General features: G+C 40.3%; 1 protein-coding gene across 1 annotated transcript in view; it reads right to left on the bottom strand.

The window, feature by feature from the left end:
• Nucleotides 1-17881, bottom strand: part of pole2 (polymerase (DNA directed), epsilon 2) — a 47875-nt gene that overhangs the window by 16229 nt on the left and 13765 nt on the right. The window contains 7 exon segments of the mRNA XM_060933896.1: nt 7373-7429; nt 8841-8924; nt 9080-9154; nt 12448-12541; nt 12713-12790; nt 12876-12951; nt 13042-13142. Coding sequence (XP_060789879.1) covers nt 7373-7429; nt 8841-8924; nt 9080-9154; nt 12448-12541; nt 12713-12790; nt 12876-12951; nt 13042-13142 — 565 coding nt within the window.

The following is a 17881-nucleotide window of genomic DNA, read 5'->3' as shown; positions in this document are numbered from 1 at the left end:
CCTGTCACTAGCCAGCCTGGCTGGCTAGTTGAAAATAAAAAATATATATATGAAGCAAAGATTCAGACACACCGTCAACTAAAGCCGCCACATATTAAGCGCGTGCCGTGTCTGCGTTAATCGATGTGTTTATCGGCAGGACGGTCAGGCTGTCAGTTTTTTCACTACTGCGCATGCAATATAACAGACATCCCAAGTCTCCTGGAAGTTCCGGGAGTCTCCCGCATATTGATAGCGGCTCCCTGATGCTCGCAAATTGGAGAATATCTCCCGGAATCTAGAGCAAGCGAGCAAGAGCGTGCACGCGAAACATTAATGTCTGCATCGCACATATGACGGAATGCGCGCGAGAGACTGCGCGTGTGCCTGTTCATGAAGTGCATGCTAGACAAAGAGCATCCTGATTGGTTTACAGACATCCCAACCTGCAGACCGGGGAAAAAAGTCCAATATATTATTATTTGTAGATATATTATGGTGCTCTGTGTTGTTCTCGTTTATGTACGGTATTTAACAACAGTATCAAAATACCCCGGTTCTTGAAATAAATGCACATTAGTCATGAACAATGATAACTACTCTCTTTTGTGTTATTTTTGACAGAAGTAAAATCAGGGGTGAAAGTAAGCCGGTCCTGGCCGGTCCGGCGTACCACTAAAAGATTTGGCCGTACTGGAAAGAAAAATATACTGTCTCTGAAAAAAAAAAAAATGCACTTTCAGCATAACACACCTGCTAACGTTAATTCACCAAAAGCAACACGTTTTCCTCAATATACATTGCATATAACTCGTTCTGACTGGTCTCTGAATTATGTCTGAAGTGAATTCCTTCGATGTTTCACTCGACAGACAGCGTGCGAGATAGTGCGCATAGCCCACTGCTTAACCATCTTGCGCCAACGTGCGCAGCTGGTATCCAAAGTGTTTTAGTAGACAGAATGTCCAAAATGAAAAGTTAGTTTTCAACTGTTCAGCTACAAAATTTTTTTAAAACTACTGTGTTGTTGAAATGATGTGTTTGCAATTAATCAAAAACTGATACAGGTGGATGAAAGAGTGATAGTGTGATAAAAAGTACTATACTAGTACTACTGAGTGATAAGAAGTCCTAGTGAATGCTTGATAAGTAGACAATAATAAATAATTAGGTGTATTTTTCAGCGCTCGCTGTGCGCGCACACTATGACTCAAAATAATATACCGGCAAGAAATAAAAGTTACTTTCACCCCTGAGTAAAATTCATACATGAACAAATTTTGGCGAGTTGATTTTCTGTTTGGCTAGTTACTTTGGAAGGTAACTAGTCCGGCTGGCTGGTGAAAAAATATACGAATTTCGAGCCCTGGATGGTATTAGATTGCTTTGAGATGTCTAGTTACTGGCTCCATGGTATTTTTCATCAGCACGGAAGCGTTTAATCGGTCATCTTTACTGTATATTATCCCCCATACAGCCCTTTCACTTTAACTCTCCGCATTGTTTACACGAAATACTTGTTCCAACTACTCAGTGCTAAAACTCTGGCCAACAACATTAACAGTGTACACTTACATTGATGACAAATTGTAAATGTGCAATCATTTCGAGCAGTATTAATCTTGAAAACATCTGAGAGTCCGTGTAAACCTGTAATGATATTTGAACATCGAAACTGATTATACACCGCGTTCCAAATTATTATGCAAATGACATTTTTCACTGGTTTTCCTAAATAAATAACTAAATGACAAGTCATCATAATTTTCAAGTCATCAACCGTTAGAGTACAAAGCAAATATTTTTGAACGAACCTTCCAATGATAACGGTATTTTTTTAAAAATTGAAAAACTGAAAATGCACTGTTCCAAATTATTATGCAAAGCAGAGTTTCAAAAGATGTTGTTCTTGTAAAGAACTGAAAATGGCCATTTATGAAATTTGAAGCATTAGCAGGTGATAATTACTGGAATCAAAACCTAGTTCAATCAAAAAATCTTACAGTTCAAGTTGCATTACTGGATGTGTAGCTGATTCAGAGCACACACAGGTTTGTGCAGATAAAGGCACATTAAGAAAGGTTCTTCCAGATAAATACATCAGAACAAGAGAGTAAATGATAAAATACTATTACAAAGCAACAAACAAGTCACTTTTGAAGCTGCTGGTAGCTCTGGAGTCTAAGAAACACCAAGGTGTAGATATGCAGTTATGTATAAACCTTCTATTTGGTCATCCTTAACCAATGCTCACAAGCAGAAACGACTCCAGTAGGCCTAGAAATACATAAAGACTACTTTTCAAACAGTCTTGTTCACTGTTGAGTGTCCTTGCACTGTTGAGTGCCCTGGATGCTCCAGGTGGATGGTTGGTGAATGACCACCATGTCCTAATAAGGCTACTACATCAGCAAAGAGGAGACAGAGTCATGATTTGGGCTGGAATCATGGGGAGACACCTGGATGCCTCCTTTAGGGTACCCAAATGTGTGAAAATGATGTTTGGGAAGTATGTTGAGTTTAAGACTGACTACTGACCACTTTATATCGTCTTCATGTATAGGTATGGCAGTGCACCATCTCATGCTGTTAAGAATACCTATGCACTCATGCATGTGGTTTTCTTGTATTTCTAGGTTGTTTCTGCTTGTGAGCATTAGTTAAGGTGGGCCAAATAGAAGGTTTCTTCATAACATCATCTTGGTGTTTGTGGGACTCCAGAGCTACCAGCAGCTTCAAATTTGAACTGTTTCACCTTTTTCCTGCTTTGTAATATATTTTAGCATATATTCTCTTAATCGAATGTATTTATCGGACAGAAACCTTTCTTAATGCGCCTTAATCTGCACAATTATGTGTGTGCTGTGAATCAGCTACAAATCCAGTAATGGAACTAGAACTGTAAGATGTTTTTGAGTAATTATCACCTGCTGATGCTTCCAATTTCACAAATGGCCATTTTTAGTTCTTTACAAGAACAAAATCTTTTAAAACTCTGCTTTGCATAATAATTTGGAACAGTGCATTTTCAATTTTTTCAGTTTTTCAAAAAATACCGTTATCATTGGAAGGTTCGTTCAAAAACATTTGCTTTGTACTCTAACGGTTGATGACTTGAAAATTATGATGACTTGTCATTTAGTTATTTATTTTGGAAAACCAGTGAAAAATGTCATTTGCATAATAATTTGGAACGCAGTATATAGCCAAATATTGTTTTTTGTACCGTTATCAGCAGCCTGGGCCTGGCCACTGGACGTTCCCAACCGCACAATGGATTGTGGGATACCGGTATGTGAAAGGGGCGAATGGAAATCTGTGCCATAATGCCATTTGAACACAAGTGCTGGTCAACCAAGGCTAGTCACCTAGGGAAAGATATATCCACCTCTAGAATACCGAATGACCCCAAGAAACATCAATGATGATATGATCAAGAGTATCACAAGATGCTCAGTAGTGATGGTCTCCCTCTATCCTCCTTTAAAACTTTGCAGATCTGAGGTAAAACCTCATCTCGTCTCATTATCTCTAGCCGCTTTATCCTGTTCTACAGGGTCGCAGGCAAGCTGGAGCCTATCCCAACTGACTACGGGCGAAAGGCAGGGTACACCCTGGACAAGTCGCCAGGTCATCACAGGGCATAGACACAGACAACCATTCACACTCACATTCACACCTACGGTCAATTTAGAGCAGGCATGCAAACTGGTCAGAGGTGAAAAAGGTGAGAAGGATGCACGGGGACACGGCATGCGCGCAAAAGTACATTTCGTTGTCTACGTTACAAAAAAAATTGCAACCAGTGACATCTTGAATTTAATACAGTACAAAATAACTTTCCATAAACATGGAAAGTTACTGTTACTGTTATAAGTAACTGTTGAGTGGCCGGTAAATTGTACCATTTATTTGTCAGTGGCCGGTAAAGTTTGATATTTTGTGAAGTTAATTTTCACCCCTGTGTACAACACAGTGGGCTATTTACAAAAAGGTATATATTACTGCCTGTGCTATCTAACAGACCTACCCCAGAGGACACATCTGGCCAATCCCTGTCTGTCAATTTTCTTAAAGACATCACCTATGTGAAATCAGGGGCGGATCTAGAAAAATATTTATGGGGTGGCAAGAGGGGAGCAGGAATTTTTGAGGGGTGGCAACGTATTACAGACATGTATATATACTGAATTTAATCACAGTTTGACGACAAATAGTATGTACACACTACAAAAGGGCACAGACTGCCATTTACAAACTCATACAGAAACTTTCTCATGCCTTTATTGTTCACGAAGAACACACATTCTCAGATGAGGTCTATACCGTTTCTGGACAGTTTTATACTGTATATGCAAAAGAACAGACACTAAAAAACAACAATAACAACACTGCTTCAAGTTCAGCATGATTTAAACCATTTACACCAGTGTCACATTTTATAGTTTTTTTTCCTCATGCTTTGTAAAGGCTCAGCAGTGAGCATAACATGAACTTGTCATGCCTACAACAGCTGAATGCGGCGATTTCCATGTTGCTCAGCAAAACGCTTCACAAATTTATCAAGATCTAATGCTTTTGTGCGCTTTGATTCAATGCTGAGTACAGCCAAACTTGATAGTCTCTTTTCTGTCATAGTCAACCGCAAATAAGTCTTTATGAGCCTGAAAGATGAAAAACTTCGTTCACAGGATGCACTGCTCACAGGCAAGACAACCGCTATTTTACACAACCTGAACAACTCAAAAAAAAAAAACAACATCATCTTGGTATGGGTCCAAAAACAGTGAACTCCATGAGAGTGGTAGGACTCTCCTGTTCCCCCTTTTTTCTGTCTAGTACTCTCCTCGTCTGATGTAACTCATGTTTAAGATCCTCAATAGTTGAATCATAAGCTTCAGCCAATAGCAATGTTTTCCTTGACAGACGGTGAATCAATATTAACTTTTGTGGCCGACTTTACACAAAACTAATGTCAGACCTAGCTAACATTAGGCCAAAAAAAAAAAAAAAAGTGTGTTTCAGGTAACATGAAATACTAAAATAAGGTCGGTAGGTAGGAAATTTTTTTTCTTAATTTGTTTTATTTTGTTCGAAAAAATTAACACAAGTAAACATCTTACAAAATAGTATTTTGGCACAGAATCCTTTATACCACACATCATAATAAAATAAAGTGTTTTAAATCTTTAAACGAATAAAAAAAATATCGCAAGAGTTCGAGTTATGATCTGCGGAAGCGTATTGCTGCCACACTCAAAAAAAAAAAAATTGGCTTAGACTCAAGTAATTACGTGAAAAGATATTGTTAACAGAGTTATCACGTTTTTACAATATATTTATCATGTAATAACATATCACGTAATTTCATGATACGAAATTATCACGTTATTTCATGATATTTTCATGTGATAATGTGAAAACATCTTATCAAGAAATAACGTGAAAATATGGTTTAACGTCCTAGGCTAGGCTACTTCCATTAAAAGCAGACGGCCTCGCCTAGCCTACTGTAGAACTTGGGTCGAGCAAAAACATGGCTGAATCCTGAATGACTCCTATTTGTATAAATAGGGGACTACATAGGCGGCAAAATGTAGTGTTTTTCCCTGCCATGGAAGTGCACTTGTATACTGAAGAGGAAGCAATTTGCATTACAGCCAGGAGGGCTGATAGAAGTGGCGAAACATTTAACTTTTTATCGTTTCTTTCACAACTTGAATGCGTTGAAACAAAAAATTATGACAAACTAACGCCACTTACACTAAAATATCGAGGGAAATTTGTAATAAAAACTTTACGGTCGGCAATTTCGACGCGGAAATTCTCGATCGGTCGGGTTACCGGAAACACACTTTTTTTTTTTTTGCCTTACATGTATAGTTAGCTAAATAACCTTCTCCAACCTGATTTTTATCCTCTCAAAATCAGCATCGCAACTATGCTAGCACTGTTCATTCATTATAATTTCATTTTTTGATAGATAGTTAATCAGCTTTTACCCCTTTCCTCCCGTGTCTCCTTTCCTCGCGACTCCTGGCTCCCTCGCTTCGCGCCTCTCAATTTTCCAAAACAACCAATCTCTGGCGTTATCTCGTGCTGCATTCACCACAGTCGGACATTGGAAATTCGCGCACGTAAATGTCAAATTGGCCGTAATTTTTCTTTGAATTCGTCGCTGCCAACTGGGGTAGCAGTAGGGGTGGCAAGGCTTTCTTTTAGAGTGGCATATGCCACCCCGGTAGATCCGCCCATGGTTATTCACCCCCGAGCGCGCTGGAAACTGTTCCATTGGTATTCAGATTCAGTCGCGAGATGAGGTTGCCAGATCTCTCTATAAAAAGGTGACTTTGCGGTCTGAATCTGTGGAATATTCGTAAGCGAGGACTGGCAACCAGCAGTGGGTTGTGCACCAGCTGATCAGAACTCCAATGGAAAAGAAGCGTGTTTATCTTGATTGGCTGTAAACCTTGTAAGTGAAATGTTTGGCAACAATAGCGTTGTAGCCTGCCTACCCCCCCCCCAAAAAAACTCTTCGGATCTACACGATTCACACAAGTGACCTATTTTGGGACCAAAACGGCGAATTTCGCCGAAAGGTGAGGAGTTTGCATGTGTGTAGAGTCACCAGTTAACCTAACCTGCATGTCTTTGGACTGTGGGGGAAACCGGAGCACCCGGAGGAAACCCACACGGACACGGGGAGAACATGCAAACTCTGCACAGAAAGGCCCTCGCCGGCCACGGGGCTCGAACCCGGACCTTCTTGCTGTGAGGCGACAGCGCTAACCACTACACCACCGTGCCGCCCGAGGTAAAACCTATACATAGATATTTTCATGGAACTGGTCATAATTCTGTTAAAATGATGAAAGCCCCTAGGATGAGCGTCAATACATTTTGAATAATACAATTCCAGTCAGGGGCGGCACGGTGGTGTAGTGGTTAGCGCTGTCGCCTCACAGCAAGAAGGTCCTGGGTTCGAGCCCCGGGGCCGGCGAGGGCCTTTCTGTGTGGAGTTTGCATGTTCTCCCCGTGTCCGCGTGGGTTTCCTCCGGGTGCTCCGGTTTCCCCCACAGTCCAAAGACATGCAGGTTAGGTTAACTGGTGACTCTAAATTGAGCGTAGGTGTGAATGTGAGTGTGAATGGTTGTCTGTGTCTATGTGTCAGCCCTGTGATGACCTGGCGACTTGTCCAGGGTGTACCCCGCCTTTCGCCCGTAGTCAGCTGGGATAGGCTCCAGCTTGCCTGCGACCCTGTAGAACAGGATAAAGCGGCTACAGATAATGAGATGAGACAAGTCCAGTCAAATAGCTTAATGTTTCTACACCAAACAAGCTTAATGACTTAAATGATGCAGCTTAATCTGTTTGATTAGCAGTAAAAGGATATTGCCTTGGAAAGGTTCAACTGCACAGAGCCAGTCGGGTCTTCAAGAAAAAACTTGCCCTGAGAGAGAAAAAACAGAATTAACACACTGGCTCCAAAACAGATATGACCTGTTAACTTTCTCTTAATCCTCATGTATACAATACAATTGTTCTACAACTTATTAAAAAGTGCTAGTCTAACGAAAATGATATCATAAAATCCTGGGTTTTCTGTGTGTGATATACTCAAATAGATTGTAAAGTTCACCGATAAATAAAAAATTGGCTCGACAAATATTTTTTTTTACATCTGAATTCTGTTCCAAAAATCACTAAAAGCTTGTCTGCCATTATTAGATCGTAGCGATTTACAGGTCAGAGGTGCTGCATGTGTGACGTCATATGTGCCACTGCCTTCTTTTGTGCCCACACTGACTCTATACTATTCTCTGCAATGGCGTGTGTTCTTGATACTAATTCTTTTGAAAAAGATAATGAAAGCTCTTCAAATTCGTCCTCAATCTTTGGTTGGCTGTCTGAGCACGATTTAGAACCTACAGCCACGGAGAAAGAAGCAGATGAATACGCAAGCCAAGTCGCTCGGAGCGGTTTTCTGGAACCCAGGAAGTTAATTCATAGTTTGCTTATTCTTTTTTTGTTACTGATTTGGTGTTCAACTTTCAGAGTTATGATAAAGCAGTGTCTGTTTGTAACTGTTATCTTTGTAACCTCACTTGGTAGACGCAAGGCTGAACAATGACAATAAATAGGCGCTTTCACATTCAGTGCTGAAGCCGGCATGAGTGTAGCCTGTGCAAAGTATGGAGTACGTGTGTCCAGCCGTGTCAATTTGCATCGGTGAACAGACAGACAGACAGCCAGCCTTCCGTTAGTAGGAGAGATTTCAACATACTGTGGCAACTTTTTCTGATTTGGGGTTGTAAAACAGAGCGCCCACTCACACCCGATTGATTGAAAACACCCGACTCTAATTTCACCTTCAAATTAACTGCGAATCCTAGAGGTTCACATACTTTTGCCGCTCACAGATATGTAATACTGGATCATTTTCCTCAATAAATAAATGACCAAGTATAATACTCATCTCATTATCTCTAGCCGCTTTATCCTTCTACAGGGTCGCAGGCAAGCTGGAGCCTATCCCAGCTGACTACGGGCGAAAGGCGGGGTACACCCTGGACAAGTCGCCAGGTCATCACAGGGCTGACACATAGACACAGACAACCATTCACACTCACATTCACACCTACGCTCAATTTAGAGTCAAGTATAATACTTTTTGTCTGATTTGTTTAACTGGTTTCTCTTTATCTACTTTTAGGACCTATGTCCTATGCAAAATTATCGAACATTCTAAAGGATTCACAAACTTTCAAGCACCACCATATTTTAGATCTTTAGATTTGAAATCTACAGTGCTTACAGTGTTTTGTTTCTCGAGACAATGTCATATACCGGAGAACACATACCTCTTTAAGCTGTGTGATCATACCAAGTACAATAACTTCACCCAGTTTTGCAGTGCTTCCTAAAAGAGCCTCCACAGTCTTTAACTACATGGGAAACCATATTAACATTTTAGTGAATAGGAAATCTATAACAAACAAACAGAAACATGGCAATATTGTTACAAAAATAAGAACGAATCACAACAAACACCTTCTAGTGCAGGTCACAAAATATTAAACAATCAGCAGTGTTACTTTACCTGGAATTTATTTCTCCCTTCATCTGCAGCCAAACCAATCACTGGTGGAGTAAAAAGCTCATGTCTGTGTATCCGCTAGATATTAGGAGCAAAAAAGAGGACTTGGCCAAATGTGAAAATAATTAAGAATTGAATTCAGAAAAGGGTTTGGAGTCAGAACCATGGTGAAAAAGGAGCTTGATCAAATGTACCCACTAGGCCTGTGCAATATTGATTTTTCTTTGATTGCAATTTTCTATTTCAAATTATCCTGATAAATGATTTAATCTTCCAGAACCACTAACCTAAAGAAAAAAAAAAAAAGACAGGAAAATTATCATTTCCACGATGTCAGGTTTAAGGAGAGTACAGGACGGCAGAATATTATCAGGCTTTTGGGAACTGTGATAATCATGAGTCATAAATTCAGCTGGATGGTCTGAGGGGATTCTGCAGTAGCACAATAAAAATCTGAACAATACATTTCGATAGAATTCTTTTGAAATCAGTTGCCTAATGTTCACATGGCCAACACTTTCACTGTTTGCAATGCACTGCCACTTTAATTCCACTCTATTTTTGGGTCCATAACATTTGTTTTGTCTCTTTTGAAATTTTACAGTGACATCGCTTATAAATATAGTAAACTGGTGTTAAATATATAATCGTCTGTGGGCTGTTAAGTTGAACATACACTACCGTTCGAAAGTTTGGGGTCACCCAGACAATTTTGTGTTTTCCATGAAAAGTCACACTTTTATTTCCCACCATAAGTTGTAAAATGAATAGAAAATATAGTCGAGACATTTTTCTGGCCATTTTGAGCATTTAATCGACCCCACAAATGTGATGCTCCAGAAACTCAATCTGCTCAAAGGAAGGTCAGTTTTATAGCTTCTCTAAAGAGCTCAACTGTTTTCAGCTGTGCTAACATGATTGTACAAGGGTTTTCTAATCATCCATTAGCCTTCTGAGGCAATGAGCAAACACATTGTACCATTAGAACACTGGAGTGAGAGCTGCTGGAAATGGGCCTCTATACACCTATGTAGATATTGCACCAAAAACCAGACATTTGCAGCTAGAATAGTCATTTACCACATTAGCAATGTATAGAGTGGATTTCTGATTAGTTTAAAGTGATCTTCATTGAAAAGAACAGTGCTTTTCTTTCAAAAATAAGGACATTTCAAAGTGACCCCAAACTTTTGAACGGCAGTGTATGCTAAAAGACTTTTTCACATTAATGTACATAAAATATTCTCCATTAACCTGGACAGAAACGAAGGAGCCTGCGTGAGCATCTCCATGCAAGAGGAGAGCACATGAGATTGAGGGAAGCGGGTGAGGCTTCCAGGAATTGTCTGTTAATACTGGAGTACTCAGTACACCTCTGTAGATCAGTCCAGATTCATAGCTCTCGTTATATTGGAGAAAAAGACAGCTATTTTGCTGTATTTCTGAGTGATAACTTGGAGTACAAGTGCACTCCCATGTTTTTATAGTGCTCCTATGTAAAACGCGTAATAGTTAGCAGGTCGAGTTATACATTTAATAATTACTCCACGAAATTGAGTCGTACGTGAGCCGATAGCTGACGAGGCACGTAGCGCCAAGTTGGCTATAAGCCATGTATGACGAGATTGAGTGGAATAATTATTTTATTCTATCCACATCACTGGATTTTGAGAAACAGAGCATTTTTATATTTTTAGCAAATTTGATAAATAAAAACTTTATACAAAACGTCCGACAAAATCATTTCCGCTTAGAATGTAAACAAACCGGCGAAATGACAGTAGCAATCTGTGAAAATGCTATAATAATAATAATAATCTTTGAAAAATAAAAAAAAGATACGTTCTTACCATCAAATACTTTCATTCCATATTTTGTTGCTCCCCCCCCCGAGTAGAGTTATTTCGTCCTCAGTTGGTTCAGCAACATGTGCCGCCATTTTGTTTTTCTCTACCTCACAGTATATGTGCTGATAGCCTAGTAGTAGAGTAGCCAATCAGAGCGTGTGATTGCTTATATCCAGTAAATGTGGACAGAATAATCGCTGTTATGTAAATAGGTCACTGGATATCGTGGCAACACATCATGATGTATGGACGATTACTGTTATACTGCTCAAGCCTTGTACACACAGAAACATAATGCCGCTAAACGTTCATGTCACGTGAATTACCTAATATTGTTTTTCTACCTAATCTCATGCTTAATCATGTGCCTTGTTAATATGCACCTGTTCTCAGTGCCCAGCAATTTAACTAATAAGAATTATTGTATTCAAGAACTATTTTTGCCATACGTTATCACATTCTAATGTGCTGTGTGTGTGAATTTGTTTTCTGACTACCATTTTCTCAATATCTTTGCACCTTAGATGAAAACATAACTCAGCTTTTTTTTAACCAAAGCACTCCATAATTAAGTTACTGCTAGCGTTCTGGGTACACGTGTAGTGACTTTTGGAAAACCCATGTGACTGCGATTGAATTCTGTAAAACAGCCAAAAGTAATGACACATCAGGTTATGACCAAAATTGATTTTTTCTACACTTTAATAAAACAAGTATATTTTGCCAAATTGACAAGGAAGTGTTTTTATTTAGCCTATTTTGTAACTTTACTTTTTGCTGCCTGCCTCTAAAGACTACACTGTGTATTGAGCTGGTTTAACAGATGCAGTAGTAAATGAAGTCAGTCCGCCTAATGGCGTCTACATCCTTGCTAGGTACATCTAAATTTGGACGGTAATGTTATCTTTCAGGAAAACTGGAATGAAATGCATAAATATAACTTTCTCCCTTTTCACTTTTGGGGGTAAATAGAATTTAAAATATTAGAACTTCATTTGTGATTGAGATAGAAATAAAACACCAATTCCAGTTGTAAATTGGTGGCACTACGTAGTGGTTAGCACGGTTGCTTCACAGCAAGAAGGTTCTGGGTTCAAACCCAGTGGCCAGTGAGGGCCTTTCTGTGTGGAGTTTGCATGTTCTCCCCGTGTCTGCGTGAGTTTCCTCCGGGTGCTCCGGTTTCCCCCACAGTCCAAAGACACGCAGGTTAGGTTAATATGGGACGGCCTTGGGCTGAGGTGCCCTTGAGCGAGGCACCTAACTCCCAACTGCTCCCCGGGCGCTGGTAGCATGGCTGCCCACTGCTCTGGGTATGTGTGTGTGGTCATTGCTCACGTGTGTGTTCACTGCTTCAGATGGGTTAAATACAGAGAGGAATTTCACAAGTGTGTGATGAATAAAGTTGTGCTTTCTTTCTTTCTTAAAAAAAGCTTATAGATTTCAGAACTATATATAATAGAAAATGTCAACTTAACCACATGAAGGGTTTTTCTTGGCTGCCACACATACTTTCATTTGGCTTACCTGCTGCAAGATGGTATAGCGTTCCCGAAAGAGCTCAGCCTTGTCTCTAGCTTGGCCACACACACTAGGGACTGGATGGCTGGTCATGCTAATACTGGGAGAGAAAAAATTAGCCAGTTACCACGGTTAACCTGTCATTGTGGAAAGGCAGATTCTATTAACAATAAAACTGATGTATTAATTACTTAGCAATAATAAAATAATAATTTAAAAAAAAAGGTTCAGTATAAATGAAAATACTGTAGGGAATTAAGTAGTTGCTTACGGGACAAATTTCTTCCTTTCTGTGCTGTACAAAAATCGAGGCACATCAAAAGCTCCAATGATGTTAAAAACGTTCTCTCTAGAAACAAAAGACCACTGATTGGGTTGATGTTCTCAGTGATAGAAGTAAAAAAAAATGCAACAGATGATGTCTGGATTCTTACATTGTTTCATCACATGACTGACTGCAGTCCTGTACAGCAGTCTCAGCGACCGAGAGCTCAATCATGCTAGAGGACACTGTCAAATGAATTAGGATCGGCAGGTATTACTCGTTTGCATGTTCATAAGTACAGTTGTTAGCTGTGAATTGTCTGAGCGGTTTCTTACAAGGTTGTTTTTCAACTCCATCCAGGATCCGCTCAATGACATCCTCCAATTCTGCTTCACTGACAGACTCCAACACCTCCACCAGATATTTGCTGGCTTCGCTGTGAAGAAAATCAGATTATAAATTTTTTCAGTGCCTAGTGTACATATTGTTTGATGAGTTTAGGCCATTATTAAAAAATGTTCTGTTTCCGGTCCACCGGCTGGGTGAGTGCCGTTTGTGCGGTTGAAATTTTTTTTTTTAAACGCCGGTTTTTCGACATTTTTTTTAAAAGATATTTTTTGGGCTTTTTTCACCTTTATTGGATAGGACAGTGTAGAGACAGGAAATGAGCAGGAGAGAGAGACGGGGAGGGATCGGGAAATGACCTCGGGTCGGAATCAAACCCGGGTCCCCGGATTTATGGTGTGGCGCCTTATCCACCTGAGCCATGACGCCCCCAGGTTTTTTGACATTTTTTCGGGTTCGTAAATCTAAAATCGAACTTGACATTTACGCATTCCACGCAGAATATAGAATTGAATCAGCTCTGTGCATGCGCCGTGCGGCACAAAAAAAATGGCAGCCACCATGAAGGAAGGAGATCCGGAGTTTTCAAACATTTGCTTAAGTGTGAAATCGCAAAATGGTATTCTAGCGAACAACAAAATAGTAAAGACTCAGAAAAACAAATCATTCAGTGATCATTTTAATAGTGTAATTTCATCCGAACTAGGCCTAACGGTCGATTTAGAACTACAAAAAGTCCGTGTGTCGGACATTTTAAGTACCTTTGTAAAAGTTTTGCAAATGTTGCAGTCAGTATTTAAAATGCTAACTTAAAGTTTCTGTACAAGTTTCAGTTGATTAAACTGTCATTTTATTAAATGTGTCTGCTTTTGTAATAAAAAAGTACTGAAAGAAAAAGCAAACACAGCATTGCGATTTCTTATCCATCCATAAAAAAAAAAATCCCTCCCTCCCGACTGAAAATTTTTTTGCTCACCGGGTGGACAGGAAACGGATTTTTTTTTAGGATGGCCTTATTCAATAAAGTCTAAAATTAAGAATAAACTATTTAGCAGTGAGCCTTATGACAAATAACAAATGTAGTAGATCGCTATAATAAATTCATTACTACCTGTATCTTAATATAACCTTACGTAAGGGATAACATACAGCGAGCTGGTCATTATTGCGAAATAAACTTTCCAGGACACGAAGCAGAGCCATGTTACATGGCTTTGTTGAATACGCAATTCTGATTGGTCAATTACAGCATTCTACAATCTATTTCCGAAGAGCAAATTGGTGCTATGGACAAAGTTGATTGTAAACTCTGTAGGACCACATCCAATAATATCAATCTGTAAAAATAAACCTGGTAAATTATGTTGCTTTAATAATCAAATTAACAGTGTAAAATCATTTGCAATACCCCGTGGCAAAAAAATATATTAAATGTTATTCCGTCAGAAAATACCATGGAAGATTTCTGTAATATTAATTTTAAAAGGCGCACACTGTAGGATTTAGAGGGATCTATTCGAAATAGAATATAGTATTCATAATTATGTTTTCATTCATATATAACTATGAATCATTGTTTTCAAAAGCTTAGAAGGAGCCATATCTACATAAAGAGCAGGTCCTCTTCAATGGAGCCCACCATGTGACACCACCATGTTTCTACAGTACCCCAGAAGGGAGTAACCAAACACTGGCTCCAGTAAGTGCATTTCACTTTTTTACAAGAGGCAGCTTGAATCCAGCACTAGAACTAAGACAAAGAAAAAGAAGGAAGGTGAAAATGAAGAAAGAAGAGGTAAATGTCAGTGACATTGCATTCTTGCTTGTGTAATTGTTTTCGTGGTTCCAATAAAATAACATTATGCTCACAGTTGAAACCTGTTTGAAGTAAAATTTTGTTCCTGCAAAGGGCCTAATAGTGACAGAAACAACTTTGGGACCAAAAAGGTCACTGGTTCGATTTCCTAGACCAGCGAGAATGGCTGAAGTGCCCTTGAGCAATGCACGTAACCCCAGGCTGCTCTGGGTATGTTGTACGTCACTCCGGATAAGAGCGTCTGCTAAATGCCATTAACGTAATGTAATGTAGCATAAGTGTACATAAAGCCCAGGCAAACCACCTACCAATCATATACCAGGCTTTTAGTTTTCAGGGAAGAAAAAAAAAGGATAAAAGATTCAAAAGTGTTTGTGACACTAGCATTGCTAACTAGTGTAGATTGAGGAGCCTAACAGTAGCTAAAATAAACAAACAAACAAAAAAAGGCCCATAAATATGCTGCCACTAGGATGTAACTGCTGGTGTAAAACTGTGGCTCTGCATACAGACTGCACCTGACGGCCACCAGTGGTTCTAACACGCTTGGGGAGAGAGCAGTGAGAGAGGGGTATCCGGCTGGTTGCAATCTGCAACCTCACCACAAGATGTCAATAAATCCTACATTGTGTACCTTTAATGTTCAGTTTAACATGAATTATAACACTAAATCGACTACTCTTAAGAAGACTACAGTTTCTGTTGCTATGGGTGTAATTCCAGCCATAGAATCTAATGGACTGTTTTTAGTGGAAGCAAAAATTTTTATTCAATAAACTAATTTTTAAATCAATATTTTGTCTCAAATAATTAATGTCTTTAGTAAGTAGTTGTGTAATAAGCAGGATAATGTACAGCAAGCCGGTTATTATCATGAAATAAACCCCTTTGGGGTGATTCAAGACACCTCAGCTCCTTGTTCTCCATTACCCTGTTGGGGTTTATTTTGCTGGAAAGACCAACTCGCCATGCTAATTATCCCTGACATAAATGACCAACTCGTCAAGCATTATCCCTGACATAAATGACGAGCTCGCCATGCATTATCCCGGACATAAATGATCAGTTCGCCATACATTATCCCTGACATAAATGACCAGCTCGCCATGCATTATCCCTGACATAAATGACCAGCTCGCCATGCATTATCCCTGACATAAATGACCAGCTCGCCATGCATTATCCCTGACATAAACGACCAGCTCGCCATGCATTATCCCTGACATAAATGACCAGCTCGCCATGCATTATCCCTGACATAAATGACCAGCTCGCCATGCATTATCCCTGACATAAACGACCAGCTCGCCATGCATTATCCCTGACATAAATAACCAGCTCACCATGCATTATCCCTGACATAAATGACCAGCTCGCCATGCATTATCCCGGACATAAATGACCAGCTCACCATGCATTATCCCTGACATAAATGACCAGCTCGCCATACATTATCCCTGACATAAATGACCAGCTCGCCATACATTACCCCTGACATAAATGACCAGCTCGCCATACATTATCCCGGACATAAATGACCAGCTCGCCACGCATTATCCCTGACATAAATGACCAGCTCGCCATGCATTATCCCGGACATAAATGACCAGCTCGCCATACATTATCCCTGACATAAATGACCAGCTCGCCATACATTACCCCTGACATAAATGACCAGCTCGCCATACATTATCCCTGACATAAACGACCAGCTCGCCATACATTACCCCTGACATAAATGACCAGCTCGCCATACATTACCCCTGACATAAATGACCAGCTCGCCATACATTACCCCTGACATAAATGACCAGCTCGCCATACATTATCCCTGACATAAATGACCAGCTCACCATGCATTATCCATGACATAAATGACCAGCTCGCCATGCATTATCCCTGACATAAACGACCAGCTCGCCATGCATTATCCCTGACATAAACGACCAGCTCGCCATGCATTATCCCTGACATAAACGACCAGCTCGCCATGCATTATCCCTGACATAAACGACCAACTCGCCATGCATTATCCCTGACATAAATGACCAACTCGCCACGCATTATCCATGACATAAATGACCAACTCGCCATACATTATCCATGACATAAATGACCAACTCGCCATGCATTATCCCTGACATGAATGACCAGCTCGCCATACATTATCCCTGACATAAATGACCAGCTCGCCATACATTACCCCTGACATAAATGACCAGCTCGCCATACATTACCCCTGACATAAACGACCAGCTCGCCATGCATTATCCCTGACATAAACGACCAGCTCGCCATGCATTATCCATGACATAAATGACCAACTCGCCATGCATTATCCCTGACATGAATGACCAGCTCGCCATGCATTATCCCTGACATAAACGACCAGCTCGCCATGCATTATCCCTGACATAAACGACCAGCTCGCCATGCATTATCCCTGACATAAATGACCAGCTCGCCATGCATTATCCCTGACATAAATGACCAGCTCGCCATACATTATCCCGGACATAAATGACCAGCTCGCCACGCATTATCCCTGACATAAATGACCAGCTCGCCATACATTATCCCGGACATAAATGACCAGCTCGCCACGCATTATCCCTGACATAAATGACCAGCTCGCCATGCATTATCCCGGACATAAATGACCAGCTCGCCATACATTATCCCAGACATAAACGACCAGCTCGCCATACATTACCCCTGACATAAATGACCAGCTCGCCATACATTATTCCTGACATAAACGACCAGCTCGCCATACATTACCCCTGACATAAATGACCAGCTCGCCACACATTATCCCGGACATAAACGACCAGCTCGCCACGCATTATCCCTGACATAAACGACCAACTCGCCACGCATTATCCCTGACATAAACGACCAACTCGCCACGCATTATCCCTGACATAAACGACCAACTCGCCACGCATTATCCCTGACATAAACGACCAACTCGCCACGCATTATCCCTGACATAAACGACCAACTCGCCACGC

This window comes from Neoarius graeffei, chromosome 11 (assembly GCF_027579695.1).
Source record: "Neoarius graeffei isolate fNeoGra1 chromosome 11, fNeoGra1.pri, whole genome shotgun sequence".
NCBI classification, from domain to species: Eukaryota; Metazoa; Chordata; class Actinopteri; order Siluriformes; family Ariidae; genus Neoarius; species Neoarius graeffei.
This window is presented reverse-complemented; position numbering and strand designations above follow the sequence as displayed.